The following is a 23,681-nucleotide window of genomic DNA, read 5'->3' as shown; positions in this document are numbered from 1 at the left end:
CCTCCAACAACGTGGCTGAGTACAAGGCCCTCATCAACGGCTTACAAGTCGCCATCGAACTTGGGGCATGGCGTCTCGACGTCCGGGGCGACTCGCGGCTCGTCGTCGATCAAGTGATGAAGGAGTCAAATTGCCTCGACCCCAAAATGGAGGCTTACTGCAAGTTGGTACGTCGCCTAGAAGACAAGTTCGATGGTCTCGAACTAAACCATGTTGTGCGGAAGTACAACGAGGCCGCCGATGAGCTGGCAAAGATGGCCTCGGCATGGGCCCCGGTCCCCCCGAACGTCTTTGCCAGAGACCTCCACAAACCTTCCATTGACTACACCTTAGTAACAGAGGAGGGCCCACCGGTGGAAACCACGACGAAGCTCGATGCCCCCTCTACTGCCGAGACCCCCTCGACCGAGCCCGAGGTCATGGAAGTCAACACTGAGCCTCCGCAGACCGACCAGGACACAGATTGGTGAATCCCGTTCCTCGATTGGCTTGATCGGGGGGAGCTTCCTGGCGACAGGACCGAAGCCCAACGGCTTGCGCGCCGAGCCAAGACTTACGTCCTCTACAATGGCGAATTGTACAGGTGAAGTCCCTCAGGTGTCCTCCAACGATGTATCACTACTGAGGCGGGCCGAGCCCTGCTTTGGGACTTGCACGCAGGCGCCTGCGGGCACCATGCGGCGCCTCGGACTCTCGTAGGAAATGCTTTCTGCCAAGGGTTTTACTGGCCAATGGTGGTCGCCGACGCCACCAAGCTAGTACGCTCCTGCGAAGAATGTCAGTACTATGCTCGACAAACACATCTCCCGGCCCTGGCCCTCCAAACCATCCCCATCACGTGGCCGTTTGCCGTATGGGGGCTCGACATGGTCGGGCCTCTGCAAAAGGCCCCCAAAGGCTACACCCATCTACTGGTATCAATCGACAAGTTCTCCAAAAGGATCAAGGCTCATCCGATCAATCGAATCAAATCCGAGCAGGCAGTGCTGTTCTTCACCGACATTATCCACAGGTTTGGGTTCCCAACACCATCATCACCGACAACGGGACATAGTTCACCGGAAAAAAGTTCCTGACGTTTTGCGACGACCACCACATCCGTGTGGCCTGGTCAGCCGTAGGACACCCAAGGACCAATGACCAAGTAGAGCGTGCCAACGGCATGATCTTACAAGGCCTCAAGCCAAGAATTCACAACCGGTTGAAAAAGTTTGGCAAGAAATGGCTCGCCGAACTCCCATCGGTCATCTGGAGCCTGAGGAACACTCCAAGCCGAGCCATGGGGTTCACGCCTTTCTTCCTGGTCTATGGGGCCGAGGCCATCCTCCCCACTGACTTGGAATATGGTTCCCCAAGGCTACAAGCCTATAACGAACAAAGTAACCGCACCACCCGAGAGGACGCCCTCGATCAACTGGAGGAAGCCCGAGACGTCGCGCTACTACACTCGGCTAAATACCAGCAGACCCTACGGCGCTATCAGGCCTGGCACGTCTGAGGCCGAGACTTGAAGGTAGGCGACCTGGTGTTGAGGCTAGCACAGAGCAACAAGGGCCGCCACAAACTGACCCTACCATGGGAAGGACCGTACATCATCGCCCAAGTACTGAAGCCTGGGACCTACAAGCTGGCCAACGAGAAGGGCGAAATCTTCACCAACGCTTGGAACATAGAACAGCTACATCGCTTTTATCCTTAAATTTCCAAGCATTGTATATATTGTTTCTCGGAATACAATTAAAAAGCGTTCTTTAGTTGGTATAATTTTTTGAGAAATCCCCCGAGCCCATCGTGGGTCTCGGCAATACAATAACATGGTAAGGGAGACTCGGCTCTGCCTCAGCAGAACCAAGCCTCCCTCGGGGGCTAGATAGGGGGACCCCCCCTAAGTCCCACGCACCATTTTTTAGTCGCTTTTCGAAAAAATTCCTACGCCAAGTCTCTAGCACGCTCTGACGAATCGGTTGTAAAAACCCCTTGGACCAAAGTCCGTTTCCTAAGCAAGAGGCCGGTAGAGTCGCAAGATGGCCTACGCCTCTAGGCTACGGCACTCCCTCACTACCTCTTGCCCAAGGGACGGCTTAGGTGCCAAGGAGGCGTTTTGCAAAAGAAATCTAATCAGAAGCAACAGAGGGTGGAGGCTCGGAAACACGAGAGAAACGACTAAGAAACACAAATACCTCAAAAAGAAAGGCCTCGACGGCCACAAGCGTTATGATACAAAGATAATTCCTACTCTATTTTTACATAGCCCCTTGGGCCCAGGTCAAGGCTTAGAGCCTCCAGCATCAACAGATGGTAGGGGAGGGACCACCTCCTCTTCGAAGAGCGTCGCCAGCGCCGTGCCAGGGCCTTCCGCCGCCTCCATCAGCTTCATGACCGCCGCGTCGACCTCCTCGTCATCATTAGGCAGGACATAGCCATCCCTAATGGCCAGGAGGTCGACGCCAACGTAGTGAGAGGAGATGACAGCCAACGCGCGCTTGACACCCGTGTGCAGCGCTCCTCGGAGCCACTCGCGCATCTGGCTGCTCAGCGCGATCAAACGGCTCCCAAGGGAGCTGCCTGACTGAACCCCTTCAACCTCCAAGGCCTCGCAGGCAGAAAGGGCGGCATGCTTCAGCGCCTCGTGCTCCCCGATCTTAGTCTCGAGCACCGTCTGCACCGCGCTGGAAGCCTTGGCTGCCCGAATAACCTCCGCCTCTGACTCTGCACCACGGAAAATGGAATAAGGTTGAGCGAGGGAAAAAACAACCTAAATTAGGAGTGGAAGCCCACGGAACTCACCCTTGGCCTTCTGCTCCCAGCTCCCAGTCGGGTCTCGACCTGACAGGCCTCGGCTTTCTCCTTCCAGCGTAGGGCCTTGGCCCGAGAAGCCTCGGCCTTCTCCTTCAAGCGCTGGGCCTCGACCCGAGAAGCCTTGGCCGCCCTGGAAGCTTCACTCCCCAGCTCTGCGTCACACAAGGAAGTTAGGGAGCGAACACAAGGAAAGGAAAACAAAACGAGGGCACTAAAACTCACCCTCGACCATCCCCCTCCAAACCACAGCCTTGGTCTGGGAGGCCTCAACCGCCATAAGGGCCTCGTCCAACGCGCCTTCGTCAGCTGGTGCGCACTCTCCTCCGCCCCCAGCTGCCTAGCAAGGGCCTTGCCTGAGGCCGTCGCTTCTTCAGCCCGAGACCTAAAGGCATCCCGATCACCGGCGACGCGGGTAAGCTCTTCCTCCAACTCCTTGACCCACGCCATCAGAGGGGCGACCTGCCCCTAGGCCGTGACCACCTCGACCCTCGTGTCGGCACAACAAAGCCGAAGGTCCTCCACCTCCGCGCTCCGCGCCGCCAGAAGCTCGTTGGCTCCCGCAGGTAGGCCCTTCTACCATTGGAGCTGGTCCTAGATGTCCCTCTCCCGCCGGAGAAGACCAACTTCCCAAGGGACCGGGTCTCGAGCTCCTAGGGAAGCAGAACAGGGTCATTGATTGCAACAAAACTCAGAAAAAGACAACGTCGCACGAGAAAAGAAAACGCGAACCTGGGCGACTCCGGACAGTTTGTCGGCCACCACGGACAGCGCCGTCCGAAGCGATCGCTCCGCCAGCTGGCGGTTTTGCTCGAAGGTGTCCCAGCGCTCGCCCTCGGCTGCATCCTCGAGAGCGAACAGGGGCTCCCCCTCAGGGTCGTCCCGACTCCACCACAGTACGCGTGGGCGCTCCCACCCGCGGGGCTTAGGTCGCGCCCGCACGAGGGTCGAGCTTCCCTCGCCCAAGGTCGGAGCCGGCTGTTCCACGGCACCGGTCTCCTCGGCGTCAACCACCTCCCGTGCCCGGGAAGTATCGTCAGAGGAGATCGGATAGACCTCCACCTCCCGGGCGCTCTCTTGTAACAATGGTGGGCCCTGAACCAAGGGCGCCACCAAGGCCTCCACCGCCTTCATCTCCGCCTCCTGGGCAGACGGCCTCGCCACCATCACGTCGGCCTCAGTGATCTTGGGGGCTCTAGCCTCCGCAGTCATGGCCTCAATGGTCTCGAGGGCTCCGGCCTCCACCATCGTGGCTTCGGTGGTCGCAGAAACACCAACCCCCGCCGCTGCGGTCTCAGCGGTCTTGGGCGCCCCGGCCTCCGTCGCCTCAGCCTCGGAGACCCCGGGGGCCTCGGCGACCAAGGGCACGCCGGCCCCATCTGACTCGTGAGCCTCGCCCTCATGGGGCGGAAGCACTCCCTCCCCCGTCTGTGTTGGGGTCGCCTCGGCATCCCTTCCTTGGGCGGCCGGCTCCTTCGGGTCGGCCCTTGTCGACGCCGTGCCGCGTTGTATAGTGGCTTGTGCCTCTGCCACCCAGTGGGCGGAGGAGCCGGGGCTTGCCTTGAGCTCCTTAAGGGGCGCCAAGGGAAGCTCGTCCACAGGCCGCTTCCGACTAAGGAAAAATAACCTACAGGGTCAGCACGAGACCAAAAGGCGAACAGAAGGCACTGAGACTCCACCAAAAATACACCTACCTCGAGCGGGGCGACAACCGCTTCGCCACGGCAACCCTCGTCCGCAAAGGCGGTGGCGGCGGTAGAGGCATCGCCTCCATGTCCATCGGCACCGGCCGGTCCTCAAAGGACCCCGGCGCCCCGTCGGTCCTCTGCGGGGGCGGTTGCGTCACCTCCGCTGCCACTTGTTCCACCATCGCCGTCGAGCCTACCGGGCTGACGGTGCGTTTGCCCAACGCCCGCGCCCCGGGCGTGTTGGCCTCGGCCCTAGAGCGGGCAATCACTGACCCCGGGTCCGCTTCTCCTCCTCCTCCCGGGAGTGCCGGGCTGCTTGCCAACGCCCCGGGTTCCACCTCCACTATGTCAGGGAGATGGTCCAGAGGACCTCGCCCCACCTCGCCCTCATCATCCCCGTCCGAGGTCTCCATCGACAGCGACGCCGATGGGGATTCCTCCAACGGGAGGCCATCCTTCCTCTATTGACAGCGGCGCTTGTCTAGCTCTTCGCGCGCGAGGATCTTCTTTGTGCGCTTCGCCGCCTCGGCGTCTTTCCGTTTTTTCTACGCGTCGGCGTGCGCTTGGTTGATCGCCCGTCGCCTCGCATCCTCGGGAACGGGCGGCGGAGAGGAGCGCACGTCTCTCATCCCTTGTAGGAATGACGAATGCGCATAAGGGAACAAGAGGTAAGGGGAAACAGAGGAGGCTCGGGGGCTACAGCGGCACACAACTTACCAGCGAGAGGAACCCCCACGACGGTCGCATCGCGATGGGGGTCAAGTTGCTGCCCCTCAGCTTCGCCTCTATCGTCTCCCCCACCCGACGAACAATTTCCTCATCGGAGAGGGCGGAGGAGGACATCCGGATGCCCTCAATAGGCTCACCCAGCTTCATCTCAAACAGCCATCGCCGCCGAGCCATCAGCGGTAGCACCCTCCGGCGGTGGAAGGTAGCCACGACCACAACCACAGTAAGGCCGCGGCCTCATAGCCTCTCCAGCCCCTCTAGAAGCGGCTGCAGCTTGGGCTAGTCGTCCTTCGGGACGTCGTACTTCCATCTCTCCGGGCAGCTCCCCACAATCCGCCCAGTGTAGGGGGGAAGTCCTCCATCATCGTTACAAAGGTAGAACCAGCTCGTGTACCACCGGCGGTTGGAGGACGCGAGCTAGGCCGGGATGTAGAGGTGCTGGCAGTCCTAGCACACTTGGAGAGTGCAGCCACCGGCCCTCGTCGCCTTCCTCATACCCAACGTGCCCGTCGGCTTGGTGGTGTGCCCCGCCCGGAATAGAAGGAGCCACAACTCCCAATGGGGAGCAATCCCCAAGTACCCCTCGCAGACGGCAACAAAGATAGCCGCCTGAGCGATGGAGTTGGGATTGAAGTTGTGGAGCTCCACACCGTAGTAGTGCGGGAGCGCCCGCATGAACCGATCCACCGGGACGCCGAGGCCGCGCTCGTGAAAGGAGACGAAGCTCACGACATAGCCGTCGCGAGGCCTCGGCTCTGGCTCACCGTACGGAGCAATCCACTCTGGCCTGGTGGGGTTCGTCACCGGGCGAAGGAGTCCACCATCGACGAGCGACTAGAGTGTCTCCATGGTAACATCGGAAGGATCCCAGGGGTCCACCTCGACAACGACGATGTCGCCGGCCATGAGTGCGATGGAAGGATCAGATGCGGCTATGAGTTTTTCCCTCTCTCCCACGCTCTCGCTTTTTCTCGCTTTCTCCCTAGGCTCACTCTTCTCCCTTCTTATTCCCGGCACCCGCTGCTCTAGCGACGGCTCGATGAAGGCAGAGCTAATGCAGGCGAGGTAAGGTGAGGAGGAGCGAGACTCCTCGAATATTTATGCAGGGGGAAGGCGAAACGAACGGGCGACAAAATCGGGGAAGTTTCCCCCTGATCCGGCGCGGTTAACCATGAGCCGATTTTGCCGCCCACGCGCCCACTTCTTTCTCATTAATTGCGGGAACAGTTACGTCCCATCCACCACGTCATGCTCGGCCACTACGGCAGCAGGCGTCATTTCGCCTCCCTAGGAAACCGCCTCAAAAGGCGCGCCACCTGTTGCCAAGCCAATGGGGAAGCTATTCCCCCCGGCCTATTCCTTTCAGATGAAGGAACCAGGCTCTGAGCCTATTACGGTCCAGGGGTTCGAAGGCTGGGCCCCAAGGGGTTTCGACAGCCGCCCTAGGACAACAGAGTCAGGGACGACCGTGGGTGAGCCTATACGGGGCTGAGGCCCAAGCAAGCGAAACGCTTGGGACACCCTAAGTCGTGTCCGAGACCGGTAGGGAAGTCTCCAAATGGGATCCCACCGTAGGGAGGCACCGAGCCACCGAGGCCAAGTGAATGGCCTCAGCACCCACTAGAGAAACCCTCCAGTACTCTTGGAGTGCATCTCTGGACCACTAGCCGACCCTTAGTGAACGGGGTTCGGGCCTCCACTCGGACTACCCGATAACAGCTCACCAGAAGTGCCACCGCTCGTACCCACCAAGGGTAGCGAGGCACATTCCACCCCTCCTTCCGAGCGAAAAGGAAGCATGAGGGTCGTACAAAAAGTCAGGAGAACCCCTGATGGCCTTCTCGCTCTATGCAGAGGCTAGGGGACTCTTCCTGCAACCTTGCCGAGACCCAGCGACCCCGGCTCGCACTCGAAGGGGCTCGGTAAAACAAACCCTCCTTCTGAGCGAAAAGGAAGCGTGAGGGTCATACAAAAAGACAGGGGAGCTCCTGATGGCCCTCTTGCCCCGTGCAGAGGCTAGGGAGCTCTTCCTGCAGATATGCCGAGACCCCGTGACCTAGGCTCGCGCCCAAAGGGGCCTCGACAAACAAACCCTCATGCACGAGGGGCGTATAAAAAGCCAGGGAAGCTCCTGACGGCCCTCTCGCTCCGTGCAGAGGCTAGGGGCTCTTCCTGCAACCATGTCGAGACCCAGCGGCTCCGGCTCGCACCCGAATGGGCTCGGCAAACAAACCCTCCGTCCTAACAAAAAGGACATGTGAGGGTCGAATAAAAAAGCCAGGGGACCCCTGATTGCCCTCTTGCTTAGGGCAGAGGCTCGGGGGCTCCTCCTGCACCTAAGACAAAGACAAACAGTCTAAGTCCACGCTAGAAGTTTCGTTACAAAGACGATAAAGGGCATCGAGCCCATTACGGTCCAGGGGTTCGAAGGCTGGGCCCCTAGAGGTTTCGACAGCCGCCCTAGGACAATAGAGTCAGGGATGACTTCGGGGCAAGCCTACGAATGGCCGAGGCCCGAGCGAATAATCGCTCGGGACGTCCTAAGTCGTGTCTGAGACCGGCAGGGAAGTCTCTGAATGGGATCCCACCGTAGGGAGGCACCGAGCCACCGAGGCCCAGCGAACGGCCTCGGCACCCACTAGAGAAACCCTCCAGTACTCTTGGAGTGTGTCTCTAGACCGCTAGCCATCCCCTAGCGAACGGGGCATGGGCCTCCACTCAGACTCACCCGATAACAGCTCACCGGAAGTGCCCACGCTCGTGCCCATCGAGGGTAGCCTGGCACATTCCACCCCTCCTTCCGAGCGAAAAGGAAGCATGAGGGTCGTACCAAAAGCCAGGGGGACCCCTGATGGACCTCTCGCTCCGTGCGAAGGCTAGAGGGCTTTTCCTACAACCTCGCTGAGACCCCCGCGACCCGAACTTGCACTTGTGGGCTCGGTAAATATGATAAAAACTCCTCACTCAAACACAAAAACGAAAAAAGCCCCTAGAGGAATAACTCCACTCCTCCAGGGCCTCGGGGGCTACACCCGGCGGGTGCGCTCGTGCGCACCCACCGAAACCTCAAGAAACAAAACCCAATTCCTACGGGAGCGGCTATAAACCAAGCCTCGGCAAACCCTCAGGGAGAGTGCACGCACTCCCCCGGAGGCTCGGGGGCTACTGTCGGGTACCGTAGAATGGGGTACCTCGAGCGTACATCAAAAGGGCCACTTAAGTCCCATCAAAAAACAAAGCTAGAAGGTAAGCCATGGGCTCCTCACCGGTCACGTCTGAGCCCACCGAGCTCTCTGCCTCGCCTCGAGCCTCGCACAGGAGGTCTCGGTGTCTTGGCGCAATCTCCGCCTCACGCGAGGCCTCTCACGGAAGGCCTCGGCAAGGAGTGCAATCTCCGCCTCGCGCGAGGCCTCTCACGGAAGGCCTCGGCAAGGAGTCCGGTCTCTGTCTCGCGCGAGGCCTCATTCTCCATATCGCTCGAGGCCGGCTTGTCCATAGCCCGTCGCTCCCCGCCTCGACCGATCTTCCCGACAGCACGTCATGTCCCATTAATACGTCAACCACTCCCGCAATCTCAGCCGGACGATGGCTCGACACCGCAGAATGGCCGACGGGACATGAGGTTGCATCAGCACCATACTAGCTGAGATAGGGCACGACGGGGATTACCGGTCACTGTATCCTGACGCTGTGTCCACGATCAGTGCCCGCACTACACTGTGCCCTGCGATCCCTGCCTCGAAAACAACACGACACGACGGCCTGGCCCGGGTCATCACCGTCTCCAAGCCAACACACCGGATCAACCGCTCTCTCCGGGCCTCAGCACTATGCACTAGGGTCTCGGCTATCTTGGGATTCGTGTCTATCGAGACCCCCCACTGCGGCGTAGCCTTGGCACCGACCGAGCCTCGGCCTCGTGCACAGTCAGTCCACAGCGACTCGCACGCTGACCGCCGCACCCACTCCGAGGCAGCCCGGGAGCTCCCATGACTCATAGGATCGGATGTGACCAGCACGCCGCCCCAGTGCTCTAAGGACAGACCACTCCGACGACTATGCCACCACAGGAATAGGCCACAGGGCTCGGACACGCCGCCCCTGTTTGCACGATGCCGTATAGTTAGCTCATGTACTACCCTTGTCCTCCCTTCAAAGTATAAAAGGAAGGGACTTGGGCTATTTCCGGGGGGGAGGAAGAAGAACACCCTGTAACACAGACACTTCCCAGCCGCCTGAGAGCAACGTCTCAAGCAGCCCACACCTCACCTCGCCGAGACCTGGGACGAACTTCCTCTCTCACCTAGCTTGTAACCCCCTACAACAAGCATTTCGGTGCAAGGAATACAAGATCGATCTCCCAGACTGGACGTAGGGCTCGAATTGCCCGAACCAGTATAATCCTTGTGTCTCTTTGCATCACCATCCGGAATCGGGAACACGCAGGATAAATTTACTAGTTGGTTGAGAACCCCCCCCCCCAGTCCGAAACACCGACTACTGCTAAACATGTATAAATGATCTCTACAAAAGGAATACGACTACTACTACATGATGCATGTGTGTACCCCTTGAATCAGTGAGATCAATGATGTCAGATGCAAGGGCAGCGGGAATTGGCGGCCTCTATGCACGGCTACTTCTAGCACCTCATCACCGAGCAGAGGCACCACGACCCTGAGCAGAAGATGAGCCGCCAATCTCCCCACGAACACCCCCAAGATCTTCAGTTGTCCTCCAATCCAGCCCAAAAGCTGCGGCACCTGATGCATAAAAATCCAGCCAATCCCAGCTCCCACTGCCACGAACACCGATCGACGCACCTGCACACGAAGGGTGCAGGCTAGCTTGTTCACCGCCACTTGGGGTCGCGCCGCTGCTTGCGGGCACGCTAGGCCACACGCTGCCTCCTGTGGGTGCGCCTGGCCATGGGCCGCCTCCTGCGCCTACGCTCGCCTAGGCGCCGCCAACCGGGGGCGCTCCCGACCATGGGCCCGCGCCCACCCACACGCCACCAACCGGGGGAGGTCCCGGCCATGCGCCACCTCCTGGGGCCACGCCCGGCCAAGGGGCGCTGCCTCGAGCCATGCTCGGCGGCCAGCTGATGGGGCCGGTGCCCATGGCGTCGCCTGCAGCTCCCACGAGGAGGGCGCGGAAGCCTCCCGATGTCGCTCCTTCCGAGCCCGCGACACCCATGGATCCATCTTCAGCGCCGCCGGATCTATCGGTCTTCAGAACCCCCTCGCCATCTTGCCTCTCGGGCTGCCGTGCATCCATGGAGGGAGGACGGAGCTTCTTCTCTCCACACCGTGCGGCTTCAGCCTGCGAACGAGTAGATAAGGTTGGTTGGGGAGACGATGGCAGATGCTGTAATTTGTTGTGAACTTTAGGGGCAAAGAGATATCGTGGCTGCTGGGTCTGACACAGGAGCCGGTGGAAGCTCGATTTTTTGGCTCCAGTGGACCGCAGCGGCATGTGAGAGCGCATAAACCGGGAATCCTCCGCGGGAGCCGCTCACTTAAGACCATTTGGTTGGTTGAGCCATAAAATGACTTCAGAAGCCGTGCGAGGAGCCGTACCAAACGGGCCCTAAGATGTTAAATGCCTGCCATTTGTCTTGCGCAACTGCACTGCTGCAGTGGCAAAGCCTTTGAATTCCAAGGATAGTCCACGGCTCATACAATTTGGCAACTGGATCTACTCCCTCCGTTCCCAAAAAAAATGTGATTCAAACAATATCAAATTTAACTAAATTTATATATTTTAAAACTTACAATACTAAACATTTATCATTAGATTAGTTATGAAATATATTTCCATAGTAAACCTATTTCGAGACATAAATGTGTTGATGCTATTTTAAAAACTTATTTAAACTCAAGTGAGTTTAACTTATCTCAAACTTAGAATGGTATTCTTTTAAGACAGGGAATTTCATTCACCCACGACAAGGATAGATGTTGCCTGTATATCATAGTATACTTATGCTCCTGAAGCTGCAATTTGTGACAGCACCGTCATTTTTTAGAGAGTAATAGCACCATCGTTCATGGATACTACCTGCTTACCAGATGGGGTTCTCAATCTCAACTATGCATCTCAATCAAACAGGATATTTGTTTCAAACATTGTTTTTGTTGTTTATCTCTTGAGTACTTTTTCTTCATTGAATATGTTCACATCTCCTACGAGCGCCTGAAATCGAGATCAGGTCATGCACCACTCTCCTCGCGCCATCGAAGCATTCGAGGTCAAGGTCGGTTGTGCTTTGCTTAGAAAGGGGCTTGGGGGAGGCGGGCCAACCAAGCAGAGGAGATGTGCACGTGGGCTGAGCGATGAGATGGTAGGGCCGCCACGGGCAGAGGAGGACAGTGGTTGGACCATGGAGGGGCAGAGCATGGAGGCACGGAGACAGTCTGGCGAGGTCAGGTTAGCGAGACGGTGGGAGCGGGGCCAGTCACGGTGGCCGAGAGGTTGGTCAGCACCCGGCGGCATGCGAGGGCAAATGTGAACTGCGTGAGACACATGTCGAAGAACAGCCAAGGTTGAAAATGAACACGAGTCACCCAATCTAAGGCCCCCTTTGGAACACAGGTTGCAAAAACCACAGAAATAGAAAAATCATAGGATGTGCAGCCTTTGTTTCCCCGGAAAAGTTTGCAATTTCCTTGGCAAATATCTCGGTCTTCCTCTCCATGTGAGGAAGCCGCGGTAAATAGATGTGCAGCCTTTGTTGGATAAAATTGGGGCGAGACTGCCGGGGTGGAAAGGGAGATTCCTATCTACAGCGGGGAGAGAAACTTTGGTCAAAACGGTGCTCTCATCTCAACCAATTTATCACATGACAGTTTTCCCAGAACTCAAATGGCTAATAGAAAAGATTGATCGTATGCGAACAAGCTTCCTTTGGAGGGGAGAAACGCCAGATAAGGTCTACGGGGACATTCGATCGTCAATTGGCCAACATCCTGTCTACCCAAAGTCAAAGGAGGGCTAGGGATTTTAGACCTAGAGCGATTTGCACAGGCATTACGACTTCGCTGGCTATGGTTCCAATGGCGCCAAAAGGAAAGAGCGTGGAACAAATTGGAGCTACCGTGTGACAGCCGGGATAGGGACCTCTTCGCTGCATTGACGGTGGTAACAATTGCTGATGGCAAAATGGACAAATTCTGGGCTTCATCTTGGGCCCATGGAAAGGCACCCAAGAGCTTTGCACCAACGTTATTCAAAAAGGCTAAGATGAAAAATATCACGGTACAAAAGGTAGTGCAGGAAAATAAATGGATATCACACATCATCCCTATTGACAACGGTCGAAATTCGGGAATATGTCCTACTCTGGGAAGCTGTTCAGCAAGTAGAGCTTGATGTTGACAGGGAGGATAGCATTGTATGGCATTGGACGAGAGACGGAGAGTATACATCCAAAAGCGCCTACCACATCCAATTTGAAGGGACGTTCAACAAACTCAAGATTATGCCGATTTGGAAAGCTTAAGCCGAACCTAAATGCAGATTCTTCGCGTGGACTTTGTTACATAAGAAGATCCTCACGACTAATAATATGATGAAACGACATTGGCCAAATGACTCTATATGCAAGCTCTGCGGAAATGACCCAGAAACTCCCACGCACTTGTGCAAGGATTGTACCTTCTCGAAGCAAGTTTGGTCGATACAGAAATCCTGGTTTGGGTTGTCAACTATTGACACAGTCGGATTTAATGGGTCATTGCATAACTACTGGCGCAGATATTGAGCGAAGATAGATATAGCTCACAGGAGAAAGTTTGATGGACTAATGATCTATTATTGGTGAAACATATGGAAAGAGAGAAATAGAAGAACATTTCAAAACAAAAGCCTACAACCAAGGGAGGTGGCCTTCTTATGCAAGGAGGAGATCGACCAATTTCAGTTGGCCACAAGACCAAATGTTGGAACTAATCAGTAGCAGTTTCTTCCTTTTGGTTTTCATGTTCTTATTTTTCAGGTGGCAGTTTGCGTTGTTGTTTTTTCGGCTTTTCTATTGTGGTAGCCTTCAGAGTAGAGTGGTCACCCAGAGTGCCTTAGTGGTGTTGAGCTTAGGCTCGTTGTTGTAACTATGTAACCCCTTTTTATTTTTCTTTTCCCTCGTCTAGTAAAAATCCAGCAAAAGCTTTTTGCCGCCTTTCGGAAAAAAAAAGAAAAATCATAGGAATTTTGTAGTAGGAATGCAATTGCAAAAAAAAGATTAAAAAGTACCCAAAAAAACTATAGAAGATAGATGTTTGATACTTATAGGAAAGCGGTAGGAATAGGAAATTAGGAAGTGCACAATCCCATTCACTGATTTAATTAATGGTGTGGCAGAGCGCCGATTTTACCCCTTTCCGAGCTGATTGTTTTATCCACTCGGGCCCTATTCGTTTATCTTATAATCCATTTTTTTCAGCTTGTTTTTCAGCCGGAACAGTATTTTTCTCTCACAACAAATCAGTCGGAACAGTATTTTTGCTTGTTTTTTCAGCGAAGTGAATGGGGCCTCATTCTCAAGTCCATCAGTATGTACTAAACATGACGATGTGCCTTGATCCTACACAAGGGAGATGGAAAAATGAGGCTGGAGTGGATGCTTCCATTCCTATGAAATATGTTCGAAAATCGTGAATGAAGGAAAATTTTCTTTACCTTTCCTATACATCAATCCTGCAAACCAAAAGGTTATACAGTAGCAATTCCTATGGATTGCTGATTCCTGAGCTTTTTATATATATTTGGAATATAATTTTCCGTTGCAAAGCAGACCCTAGATCGAACGGTCCTGTGCCTCACTTGAAAAAAGAAAGCGATTCCCTTGTAAACTGCCGCAGATTGCAGAACTTGTCGTATGGTTCACCAATGGCTATCGTATCCTACTCGGAATTGCAAAGATAGCATGCAGTGCACACGATATACCCTGTCTTCTATCTATATCTCTTTTATACACCTAAAAGGATAAAGGGTTTCGTGCACAAATGGCTTATCACTCAGAATCAATCATATTTTTAGTAGTGAAATAGTATTTCTCTCTCAATAAATCAGTCGAAACCGTATTTTTTCAGAAGCAGAAACCATCGACCGATCAGGCCCTTCAAATGCGCGCTCCTGCGAGGCTGGGACCGAAGTCCCATCGGGCTGACTGGTGGACCCGTCAGAGACTCAAAACTATGAATGATGAGCGGTTTCCTCCTCAGAAACTAGAGCCAACACACATAGACAAGGAGCGTGGCCAGGGCACCGCGAGCTGTCACGGCCGTCGGGCTCCTGCTTTCCATGACGCGCTTGTAGCCGCCAAACCGCACGCCGCATGCTCGTTCCGGATGATTTCTGCATCAAGCCGAGCTTCCTGCGGCCGCATGCACATGGATTATACAGGCACAGGGTAGCCAGGTAAAGATAAAAGTTTTTTTTATCCACGTCATCACAATTTTACAAGTTTAATATACGCCATTACAATTCGTTTATTTAGAAAACTGTCATTATAATTCCATCTCTCACTCGTCCATGCCATTTTGTACGTATCTAATGTATATGGGCCCACTGTCAGGCACGTATGGGCGCATACGGACGTTAAGTCCTCCGCCTCCTCCGTCGGAACCAGCGCGCCCGTGGCGGACGAGCGCTCGCTACCTGCGCGTGAGTGGCGGCCTGCGTGCCATACAGAACCTCCGCTTCGCCTCGCCGCGGATGCCGCGCTCGGTGTTGCTCCTGACCCCGTCTACCGTCACACGGACGCCACGGCCTTCGCCATGGTCGACATCGCTGCTCTCCACGACGTGCGCATCGACGCCGCGCGCTACTATGCCGTGGCGCGCGAGAGCGACGGGGTTCCCTGCGGGGATCTGCCCCACGGTCTGCGTCGGCGGGGAACTCGTGCCGGCTGTTGATGGTGGCCGCTGTGGGGAACTCGTGTAGGTTCACGACGAGCACGCGGTCGAAGGCCTTGGTGGTGGTGTCGACCACGGCGCACGGCGGGGTACGTGTCGACCGCGACGCACGAGGCTGTGGTGCTGAATGGAGCAAGTGAGGGCATGGGACATGCGCTGTCCTTGGGCGAGCTCCTCCCCATCCGTGACACAGCGGCCTTCTGCGGTGGCGTGGCACGACTCCTCCCTGGGTGAGCCCCATCCGTCCCCTTCGCCAAGCTCCTCCCAAGGCGAGCTCCTACCTCCTAAATGCACGGGAGCACGGGGTTGGAGGATATGAAGGTGATGGTTGGCATGTGGGAGCTCCGTAGACGCCATCGAAGCATGCAGGCAAGAGAGGGTGGAAGAAGAAAGAGGGCATCGCCGCACGCACTCACGCGCGCCGAGCCATTGGAGCAGCACACCTGCGCTCGCCGTCCCGTGTGCGACCGTTGCGAATGCCAAGACACCCGAGTCAGTCCGCCTGCACTTGCTGCTCGCCGTCTTGCACACCAAGCCACCCAAGTTAGCACGCCTGCGCTTGCTGCTCGCCGTCGCGCACGCCAAGCCACCCGAGTCACCTACGCTTGCAGCTCGCCGTCTCACGTGCCGAGCCCCCCAGCAGCGCTCCTACGCTTGTCGCTCGCCAAGACCAAGCTCGTCGTCCCGCGTGCTCGAGCCACGTCCAGGCGCATCCTCGGCCTAAGCCCTAAGGGAGTAGCGGGCGGCGGCCGCCTCATCGGAGCGTGACGCGTAGCCCAGTGTCAGTCGCGAGACGCGAGGAACGCCAACGGCGAGCTCTGGCGAGAACCCGAAGGCGCACAACACCTACTCAACGCGAGAACTGGACACAGGTTTTGGTGCTGCTAAAAACGCGCAGCGTTTTTGATGCATGTATTGCCATTTATTGAAAACAGAGAAGGATCATGCCCCTCATGGCTCGCATGGCGTGAGAAAGGTGCGCGTCCATCCCCACGCACGACATCGCCCGGCCATGGCGGCATGTCTTGGTTCATGGCGAAACTAACTACCACTACTTCCTATACGCGCGCGATCACCACAGGCTGATGTCTGCGTGCATGCATAAATGTAAACATGCTGCCTATCTATAGCACATAGGAGTATCTAACAATTCTCCTCCTACTCCTAGTGTGCCCGCTGTACATGATGAACACCGAGTCTGGAACGCAACTCACAGAATCGCTCGCGCCCCAGTGCCTTGGTGCAAATGTCCGCCAGTTGCTCCAACGTCCCAATGGACTGAAGATGAACCATGTTCTCCTCGACACATTCACGAATATAATGAAATCTCACATCTATGTGCTTACTTCGGTCGTGGAACACTGGATTCCGGCTGAGCGCGATGGCGGACTCATTGTCGATCTTCAGTGTGATGGCGCCAGCTTCCTCTCCCTTGAGCTCAGCTAGGAGACGAGCAAGCCAAACGCCTTGTCAAGCTGCAGTGGCTGCTGCTATGTACTCTGCCTCGCATGATGACAGAGCCATAACACGCTGCTTCTGTGATTGCCAAGGTGATCACATTGCCGTCGAGGAAGATCACTCCAGTCGTGCTTTTGCGGGTGTCGATGTCGCCGGCCAAGTCACTGTCGCTGTAGCCGACGAGCTGAGCTTCTTTCTTCCTCTGGTAACAGCAACCAAACTGCAGGGTGCCTGCTACGTACCTGAGCACCCTCTTGACAGCTGCCAGGTGCTCAGTGGTGGGAGCCTCCATGAAGCGACTGATGTAGCCCACCGAGTATGTGAGATCGGGCCTGGAGTTCACCAGATACCGGAGTGAGCCAACGATGCTGCAGGTACCTGGTTGGATCCACTGATGGAGCTGAACTCTGCTTGCTAAGCTTCAGGCGAGGCTCCATGGGAGTCTGACTGGGACTGCAGCCAGCCAACCCCGCCGACTCCAGGATCTTGGCGGCGTACGCGCTTTGGCAGACGGTGATCCCAGCCTCGCTCTGGGTTACCTCCAGCCCTAGATAGTAGCGAAGGAGGCCGAGATCACTCATCTTGAACTTTGCCTTCATTTCTTCCTTGAACACGATGATGTCGTGGTTGTTGCCGCCTGTGATCACCAGGTCATCCACGTAGACGCCGACGACCAGCCGGCGTGCACCCGCACCACGCAGATACACTGGCGTGCTCGGAGGTGCTCCGCTGGAAGCCCAACTCGATCAGAGAGGAGTCGAGCTTGGCATACCAGGCACGGGGGGCTTGACGTAGACCGTACAGAGCCTTCACCAAGTGCAGGACCTTGTTCTCATGGACGCGGAGTACGAAACCAGGTGGCTGCTCGACGTAGACTTGTTCCTGGAGTACGCCGTTGAGGAACGCAGACTTAACGTCCATGTGGTGCACTGCCCAGTCCTGTGAGGCTGGCATGGGCGAGGCAGCAACCGCACGGATTCAAGTCTGGCCACCGGCGCGAAGACTTCATCAAAGTCGATGCCTTGCTGTTGGACGTATCCCTTTGCGACTGAGCCGTGCCTTGTACTTGGTGATCACACCCATGGCGTCCTTCTTGGTCTTGTAGACCCATTTCAACCTGATCGGCTTCACACGTGGAGGAGCATCGACGAGTTCCCAGGTGCCGCTGGCTTCGATGGAGGTCATCTCATCCAGCATCGTGTGGCACTAGTGCTCGTGACGTAGCGCTTCGTCGAACGTCGTAGGCTCGGCGTCGCTGGCCAGCAAGAGGTGTTCCTCCAACTCCCGATCAACGAAACGGGGCAGAGTGGACTGGCCGAGAATGTTGTTGACGCGCCGGAAGCATAGGGGCGCCTCGCCATCGTGGTCGAAGTCCAGCTGCTCGCTGAAGCTGGACCCAGGTGGCGTGGTGAACTCGACGTTGGGATGCAGATGGGCACTCGACGAGCCTGGTGCAGGGCTTGCGGCAGGAGTGTGCGCTGGCGCAAACAGAGACGTGGGCACGCCTGGCGATGGTGGCGAGGTGGAGCCCAATGCAGCAGGTTCAGAAGAGGCGTGACCCACTCATGCACGAGTGGTGGTCATCACGGCAGGCTCCTCTACCGTGGACTCAGCGATGGTGAAGTCGGTGTCGCCCTCATCATGATCAGCAGGCCATGCCCACTGAGCACCCTCGTCAAAGACGATGTCCCAGCTGATGTGCACACGGCGGGTAGAGGGATCGTAGACACGATATGCCTTGGACCCGGCCTCATACCCGACGAAGATCATGCGCCTGCTACGATCATCAAGTTTCTTGGAATTTGTTGAGGTTACCTTAACGTGGGCAATGCTGCCGAACGTGCGGAGATGATGGACGCCCGGCAGCACTCCCTGTCTAGAGCTCGTAGGGTGTCTTGCCCCCTATGCTCTTTGACGAAGACCGGTTCAGTAGGTACACGGCCGTCGAGACCGCCTCGCCCCTAGAACATGGCAGGGAGTCCTTTGGCCTTCAGCATGCATCGCGCCGTGCCCACGATGGACTGGTTGCGACGCTCCACGACACCATTCTATTGCGGTGTATACGGTGCCATGAGCTCGCGACGTAGTCCGAGCTGGGCGCAGTACTCGGTGAAGTCTACCGCAGTGAACTCGCCACCCCGATCGGTACAGGAGCGCGAGCAGCTTCTTGCCGGTCTTCCTCTCCGTGGCTGCCTGGACACGCTTGATGGCCGACGCAGCTTCATCCTTGGACGGCAACAGTACCACCCACATGTATCAGCGAGTAATCGTCGACCAGGAGGAGGAAATAGCGATTGCCGCTAGGCGTTGGCGGCGAGATCGGGCCGCAGAGATCGCCATGGAGGAGCTGGAGGACCTTGGTGGAGTGCCCGAGTGCCTTCTGCGGGAACGGCGTGCGGTGTTGCTTGCCGGCGAGGCACGCGTCGTAGACTTGCTCCACCTGGCTGAGCAGAGGCAGGTCACGGACGAGCTCTTCTTGGGCCATTTTGCGAAGCACGGTGAAGTTGACGTGCTCGAATCGGGCATGCCAAACCCATGCATCCTCAGCGCCCCATGCCGCCAGGCACACCAGGCGTGCTATGGTGGCGTCGAGCACGTACAGGCGCCCTGGGCTGTGGGGAATCTTCACGAGCAGCCGCATCTCCTCATCGCGGATGGCCATCACACCGCCCTTCACCAGGACTTCGTAACTGCCCTCATCTAGCTGTCCGACGGAGATGATGCTGGCCGTTAGTCGGGGCAGATAGTAGATGTTCGACAGCGTTCGGTGCTCCCCATTCTTGCAGGAGAGAAGCACGACGCCGCTGCCTTCGATGCGGGCGGTGGAGCCATCTCCGAACCGCACTGGATCCGGTGATGCCGGTGTCGAAGGTTGGCGAAGGCCGATCGGGCGCCCGTCATGTGGTTGGAGGCGCCCGTATCCAGAATCCATCGGCTCGGATCCCGGTTGGCGGCGGAGTCGAAGGAGGGGAACACCTTCTTCTCGGTGAGGTGGATCTGGGTGGTTGACGAGGACGGCGAGCTGAGATTCGGTGGAGAGCGCTGGCGTCGGGGAGGATTCGATCCCCTCTGGCTGGGCAGTGGCGATGGCCAGCATGAGTGTGGCCTCCTCCTCCTGGGCCACATGGGCCTCTTGGGCCGGCTCCTCCTTCTTGCTGCGGCAGTCACGAGCCCAATGGCCCTTCTTGCCACAGCGAGGACAAGGGTCATCCGGCGGCGGGCGCGAAGAGCTGGAGCCACTCCTGGAGTCGCTGCTGCCCCGGCGTCGCGTCCTGCGACCTCTGCCGCGGCCCTTGCCGCGACCGCCAGAGCCAGAGCCGCCACGCCCAGACTCCGAGGCCTTCTTCTTGTACTTCTCCACCCACTGCTCCTCAGTGAGTAGCAGTTTGCCGCTCGCGGTGTGCGCCGGAGCGGGCTCGACGTCGTCAGCGGCCTTGAGACGGCCGGTCACCTCTTCGATGGAGAGCTGAGAGATGTCAAGCAGAGTTTCGATGGAGATCACGAGTTGCTTATACCGTGGGCGAACGACGCGTAGGTACTTGGCGACGACTTTCTCGTCGGGCTCCGGATCGCCGAGTGTGGCCAGACGCTGCACCATGCCAGTGAGGCGCAGTGCGAAGTCCTCGATGGGCTCGCCTTCCCGGAGCGCGATCGACTCATATTCGGCGCGGAGGTTCTACGCCGTTGCCTTCCGCACACGGTCGTCGCCGATGCGGAGAGTGCGGATGGCCTCCCAGGCCTCCTTGGCGCTCTTCTTGCCGACGAGCACATGCACCATCTCCTCCGGGACCGCGCTGCAGATGGCGTCGAGCGCGTTCCGGTCGTCGGTGTAGTCGACGTCGTCGTACTCCACTGGCCTCCCAGAGTTCACGCGCCTCCATCTTGAGCTTCATGCGGAGAGACCACTCATTATAGTTGGTCTTCGTGAGTTGAGGCCAGTTGCCGGAGCTGCGGCCCTCCTTGATGATGCGCTCGACGATGACCTCCCGCGGACGGCGTGCATCGCGGGTGCGCGAACGGCGTGCGTTGCGCGTGCAGTGATCGGCGAGGCGGAGATCGATCCGGCGACTGGTGTGCGCTGCGGCGTCTTGATGCCGGAGCCGCTGGAACCGTCGACCGGCTTCTTGGAATCGTCCTTCTTGTCGGCCGGTGAACGGCCGCGGGGTCTCGTCGGAGACTGCCATGGCGACGGCGAGGTCCCTCGAAAACCTGGCTCTGGTACCACTTGTCAGTCGCGAGACAGCGAGGAACGCCGACGGCGAGCTCTGGCGAGAACCCGAAGGCGCACAACACCTACTCAACGCGAGAACTGGACACAGGTTTTGGTGCTGCTAAAAACGCGCAGCGTTTTTTATGCATGTATTGCCATTTATTGAAAACAGAGAAGGATCATGCCCCTCATGGCTCGCACGACGCGAGAAAGGTGCGCGTCCATCCCCACGCACGACGTCGCCCGGCCATGGCGGCATGTCTTGGTTCATGGCGAAACTAACTACCACTACTTCCTATACGTGCAGCGATCACCACAGGCTGATGTCTGCACGCATGCATAAATGTAAACATGCTGCCTATCTATAGCACATAGGAGTATCTAACACCCAGCACCAGGCTCGCGCTCAAGCACAGGTGCGCCGCGATGGTGCGACCGATGCCCCACGACCCCGTGCTGGACGTCCCTGTGCTGATGGACATGACGACGAGGTTGTCGATGTCGGCCGCGGCGGGGAACTCGCGCTGGCGGTTGAGCACGTGCGCTGCCGCCATGGAGTTGCCCGGTGCGCCGCCGCCGCGATGGCGCGGATCCGCCATGGACGCCACCTCCACCACCCCGGCTGCGCTCGTGGCGGCGCACACGTCCAGCAACCGGAACAAGAACGGCGAGCAGGGGACCAGCACGAGGCGCACCGTATGGCAGAGGACGAGGGGCAACGGTGGCGCGCCACTAACCCTAAGTCGGAGTGCGAACAACAGTGCTGCCAGGTTGCCTGCGCTCGTCGTCCCGTGTGCGGAGCGGCTCTCACTCGTGGCCGGCACTGCGCGAGGTGGAGCTCGTCGATGGCAGCCAGCGCGGCAGCGACGTGGTAGAGAGCGACGGCGAGCTTACTCTAACGGAGGAAGAGGGATGTAACGTCCGTATGCGTTTGTGTAGGCATACATGCCTCACACTGATATACGTTGTATGTGTACAAAATGGCATGGACGAGTGAGAGATAAAATTATAATAGCAGTTTTTCAAATAGATGAATTGTAATGGCGTATCTTCAAACTTGTAAAATTACAATAACATGATAAAAAACCCAAGATAAAATGGCAAACATGCAGACCACTTCATATAAAATATGTTTTAAATTTAAAATCCAATATCTTAATAGTTCGACTAGAAAAACATGTTTACATGGGCATCGAGCTGTGGTCACCAATTGAAAAGATTTTCAAGCCTAAGATATGCATCCACTTCATACAGCTGGTCTCTGACTCCTTATAACTGAAGCATTGAATTATTATGATATTAGTTTTTTCTTTGCAGCGCACAGAAAAATATAAATTGGAATCGTGTGTGCGGCAGTGCTTCGCCCCGCTCGCCTGCTTCTGCTAGCCAATCCTTCATGTGCAACATATGATTTTTCATCGGACTCTGCAGGTGGACTATGGCACACTAATCATGGAAACATACTGATTCGATCCTCGAGCGTGGGAGCACATCCTTTAAAGTTGCCCTCATCAAAGATCACGCGTCTGACATCCGTGCACAACCACTACAAGAAATATGACCTTCTATGACGATTTTCTCATGACGACGGCTAAATTCGTCGCTAAGTCATTATGTTTTACGACGTTATTTGTTGAGAGTATGACTTTACGATGAAAATTATGTGTCCGTCACTAAGATCTAGAAGCAATCGTCGTAAACGGAAGGATTTCCATATTACGACGACTTGCAATTTGTCATGGCCTGCTATTAGACAATCGTCACAATTTATGATGTGAATTTTAAGATGATAAGCACGTATAATATTTTGAATTACAATTTTTTAATTGTCCAAATTACCATGGATTGATAAATGACCAAAACTAAATGTTCTATATCTCGATGAGATAAAAAATGTCTAGAAAAGTCAATACTACAGGAAAATATCATCTATTTAATCTTAAATGACTTTGAGGTGGAGTGATTTGAAGAGCTACACATGAGGCCATAAATTAGAGGTTGAAATCCCATCGACCGCACATGCACATTTTTCCACGATTTCAATAATATTTCTTTTCATCCTCATTTTTTATTTTCATAAACCTTTTTTTTCTTTTCATCCCCATTTTCTCTATTTTTAAAAACATTTTTTGGTTTCCATCCTAAATTTTTTCTATTAAAAACGATTTCAATATTTTCCCTTTTTGTCCTCAATTTTTTTTTCAAAAACATTTTTTCTTTTCCATCGTCGATTTTTATATTCTAAAAGATCAGCCCATTAAGCCCAGCAGTCCCACCGAACCCTAGCTTGTTGAATCCCCAAAATTTTCATTCGCCGCCACCACACTCGCTTCTTCTCCCGCCGAGGCCGCACACCTTCTCTTTCTCCAATGAAAGCCACAGTGCTTGCTTCTTCTCTTGCCGACGCCGCGCGCTCCCTCTTTCTCCCGATGAAAACCCCAAAATTTTCATCTGCCGCCATCTTTTTCTCTCCTGCCACCTCTGCGCTCGCTATTTCTTTTCACGTCGATGACGCGCGCTTGCTATTTCCCCCTGATTCCAAATCGCCGCCCCTCACTCTATCCGACCCGACGTAGCAGGCGGCGCCTTCCAGGACGCCTACTCTTCCCGACTGTGACTTCCAGGCGCCGCTCCTCCAGGCCCTGGCTCCTCACTCCGCCCTCCTCACGCCGAGTCACGCAGCAGGCGCCGTCCATCAGAAGCTGCGACCCCCCTCGCTCCCCCTCTAGAATCCACGACCCCCTCCCCCACTCAAGGTCAGAGCACCATGGCTCCTGGTCGGAAGGTGGGAGCAAGCATACAACAACCAACAGGTAAACTCATGAATATGTGGAATTACTAAGTCGATTTCCCTTCTGTTCCCCACGTTTAGCCTCTAGTCTGGGTCTG

The 23,681-nt window shown here is 56.2% G+C and overlaps 1 protein-coding gene across 1 annotated transcript; it reads right to left on the bottom strand.

Annotated features, from left to right (window-relative positions):
• Positions 1 to 2,266: 2,266 nt before the first annotated feature.
• On the bottom strand, positions 2,267 to 4,666 carry LOC136513732 (uncharacterized). The gene is made up of 5 exons (XM_066507695.1): positions 4,602 to 4,666; positions 3,853 to 4,423; positions 3,377 to 3,449; positions 2,571 to 2,709; positions 2,267 to 2,426 (listed from the first exon to the last, which is right to left on the bottom strand). The coding sequence occupies exons 1-5, from the start codon at positions 4,664 to 4,666 to the stop codon at positions 2,267 to 2,269; spliced, it is 1,008 nt and encodes a 335-aa protein (XP_066363792.1).
• Between the last annotated feature and the right edge of the window lie 19,015 nt (positions 4,667 to 23,681).

This window comes from Miscanthus floridulus, chromosome 2, assembly GCF_019320115.1.
Source record: "Miscanthus floridulus cultivar M001 chromosome 2, ASM1932011v1, whole genome shotgun sequence".
Lineage (NCBI taxonomy): Eukaryota > Viridiplantae > Streptophyta > Magnoliopsida > Poales > Poaceae > Miscanthus > Miscanthus floridulus.
This window is presented reverse-complemented; position numbering and strand designations above follow the sequence as displayed.

Excerpts from the sequence above, each read along its gene's own strand:
- LOC136513732 (XM_066507695.1), bottom strand. The coding sequence starts at position 4,666 with ATGGTGGAACAAGTGGCAGCGGAGGTGACGCAACCGCCCCCGCAGAGG. Across the intron at positions 4,424-4,601 it reads AGGACCGACGGGGCGCCGGG|GTTATTTTTCCTTAGTCGGA; the intron begins GTCCTTTGAGGA and ends CTGACCCTGTAG. Across the intron at positions 3,450-3,852 it reads AGAGCGCCCGGGAGGTGGAG|GAGCTCGAGACCCGGTCCCT; the intron begins GTCTATCCGATC and ends CTGCTTCCCTAG.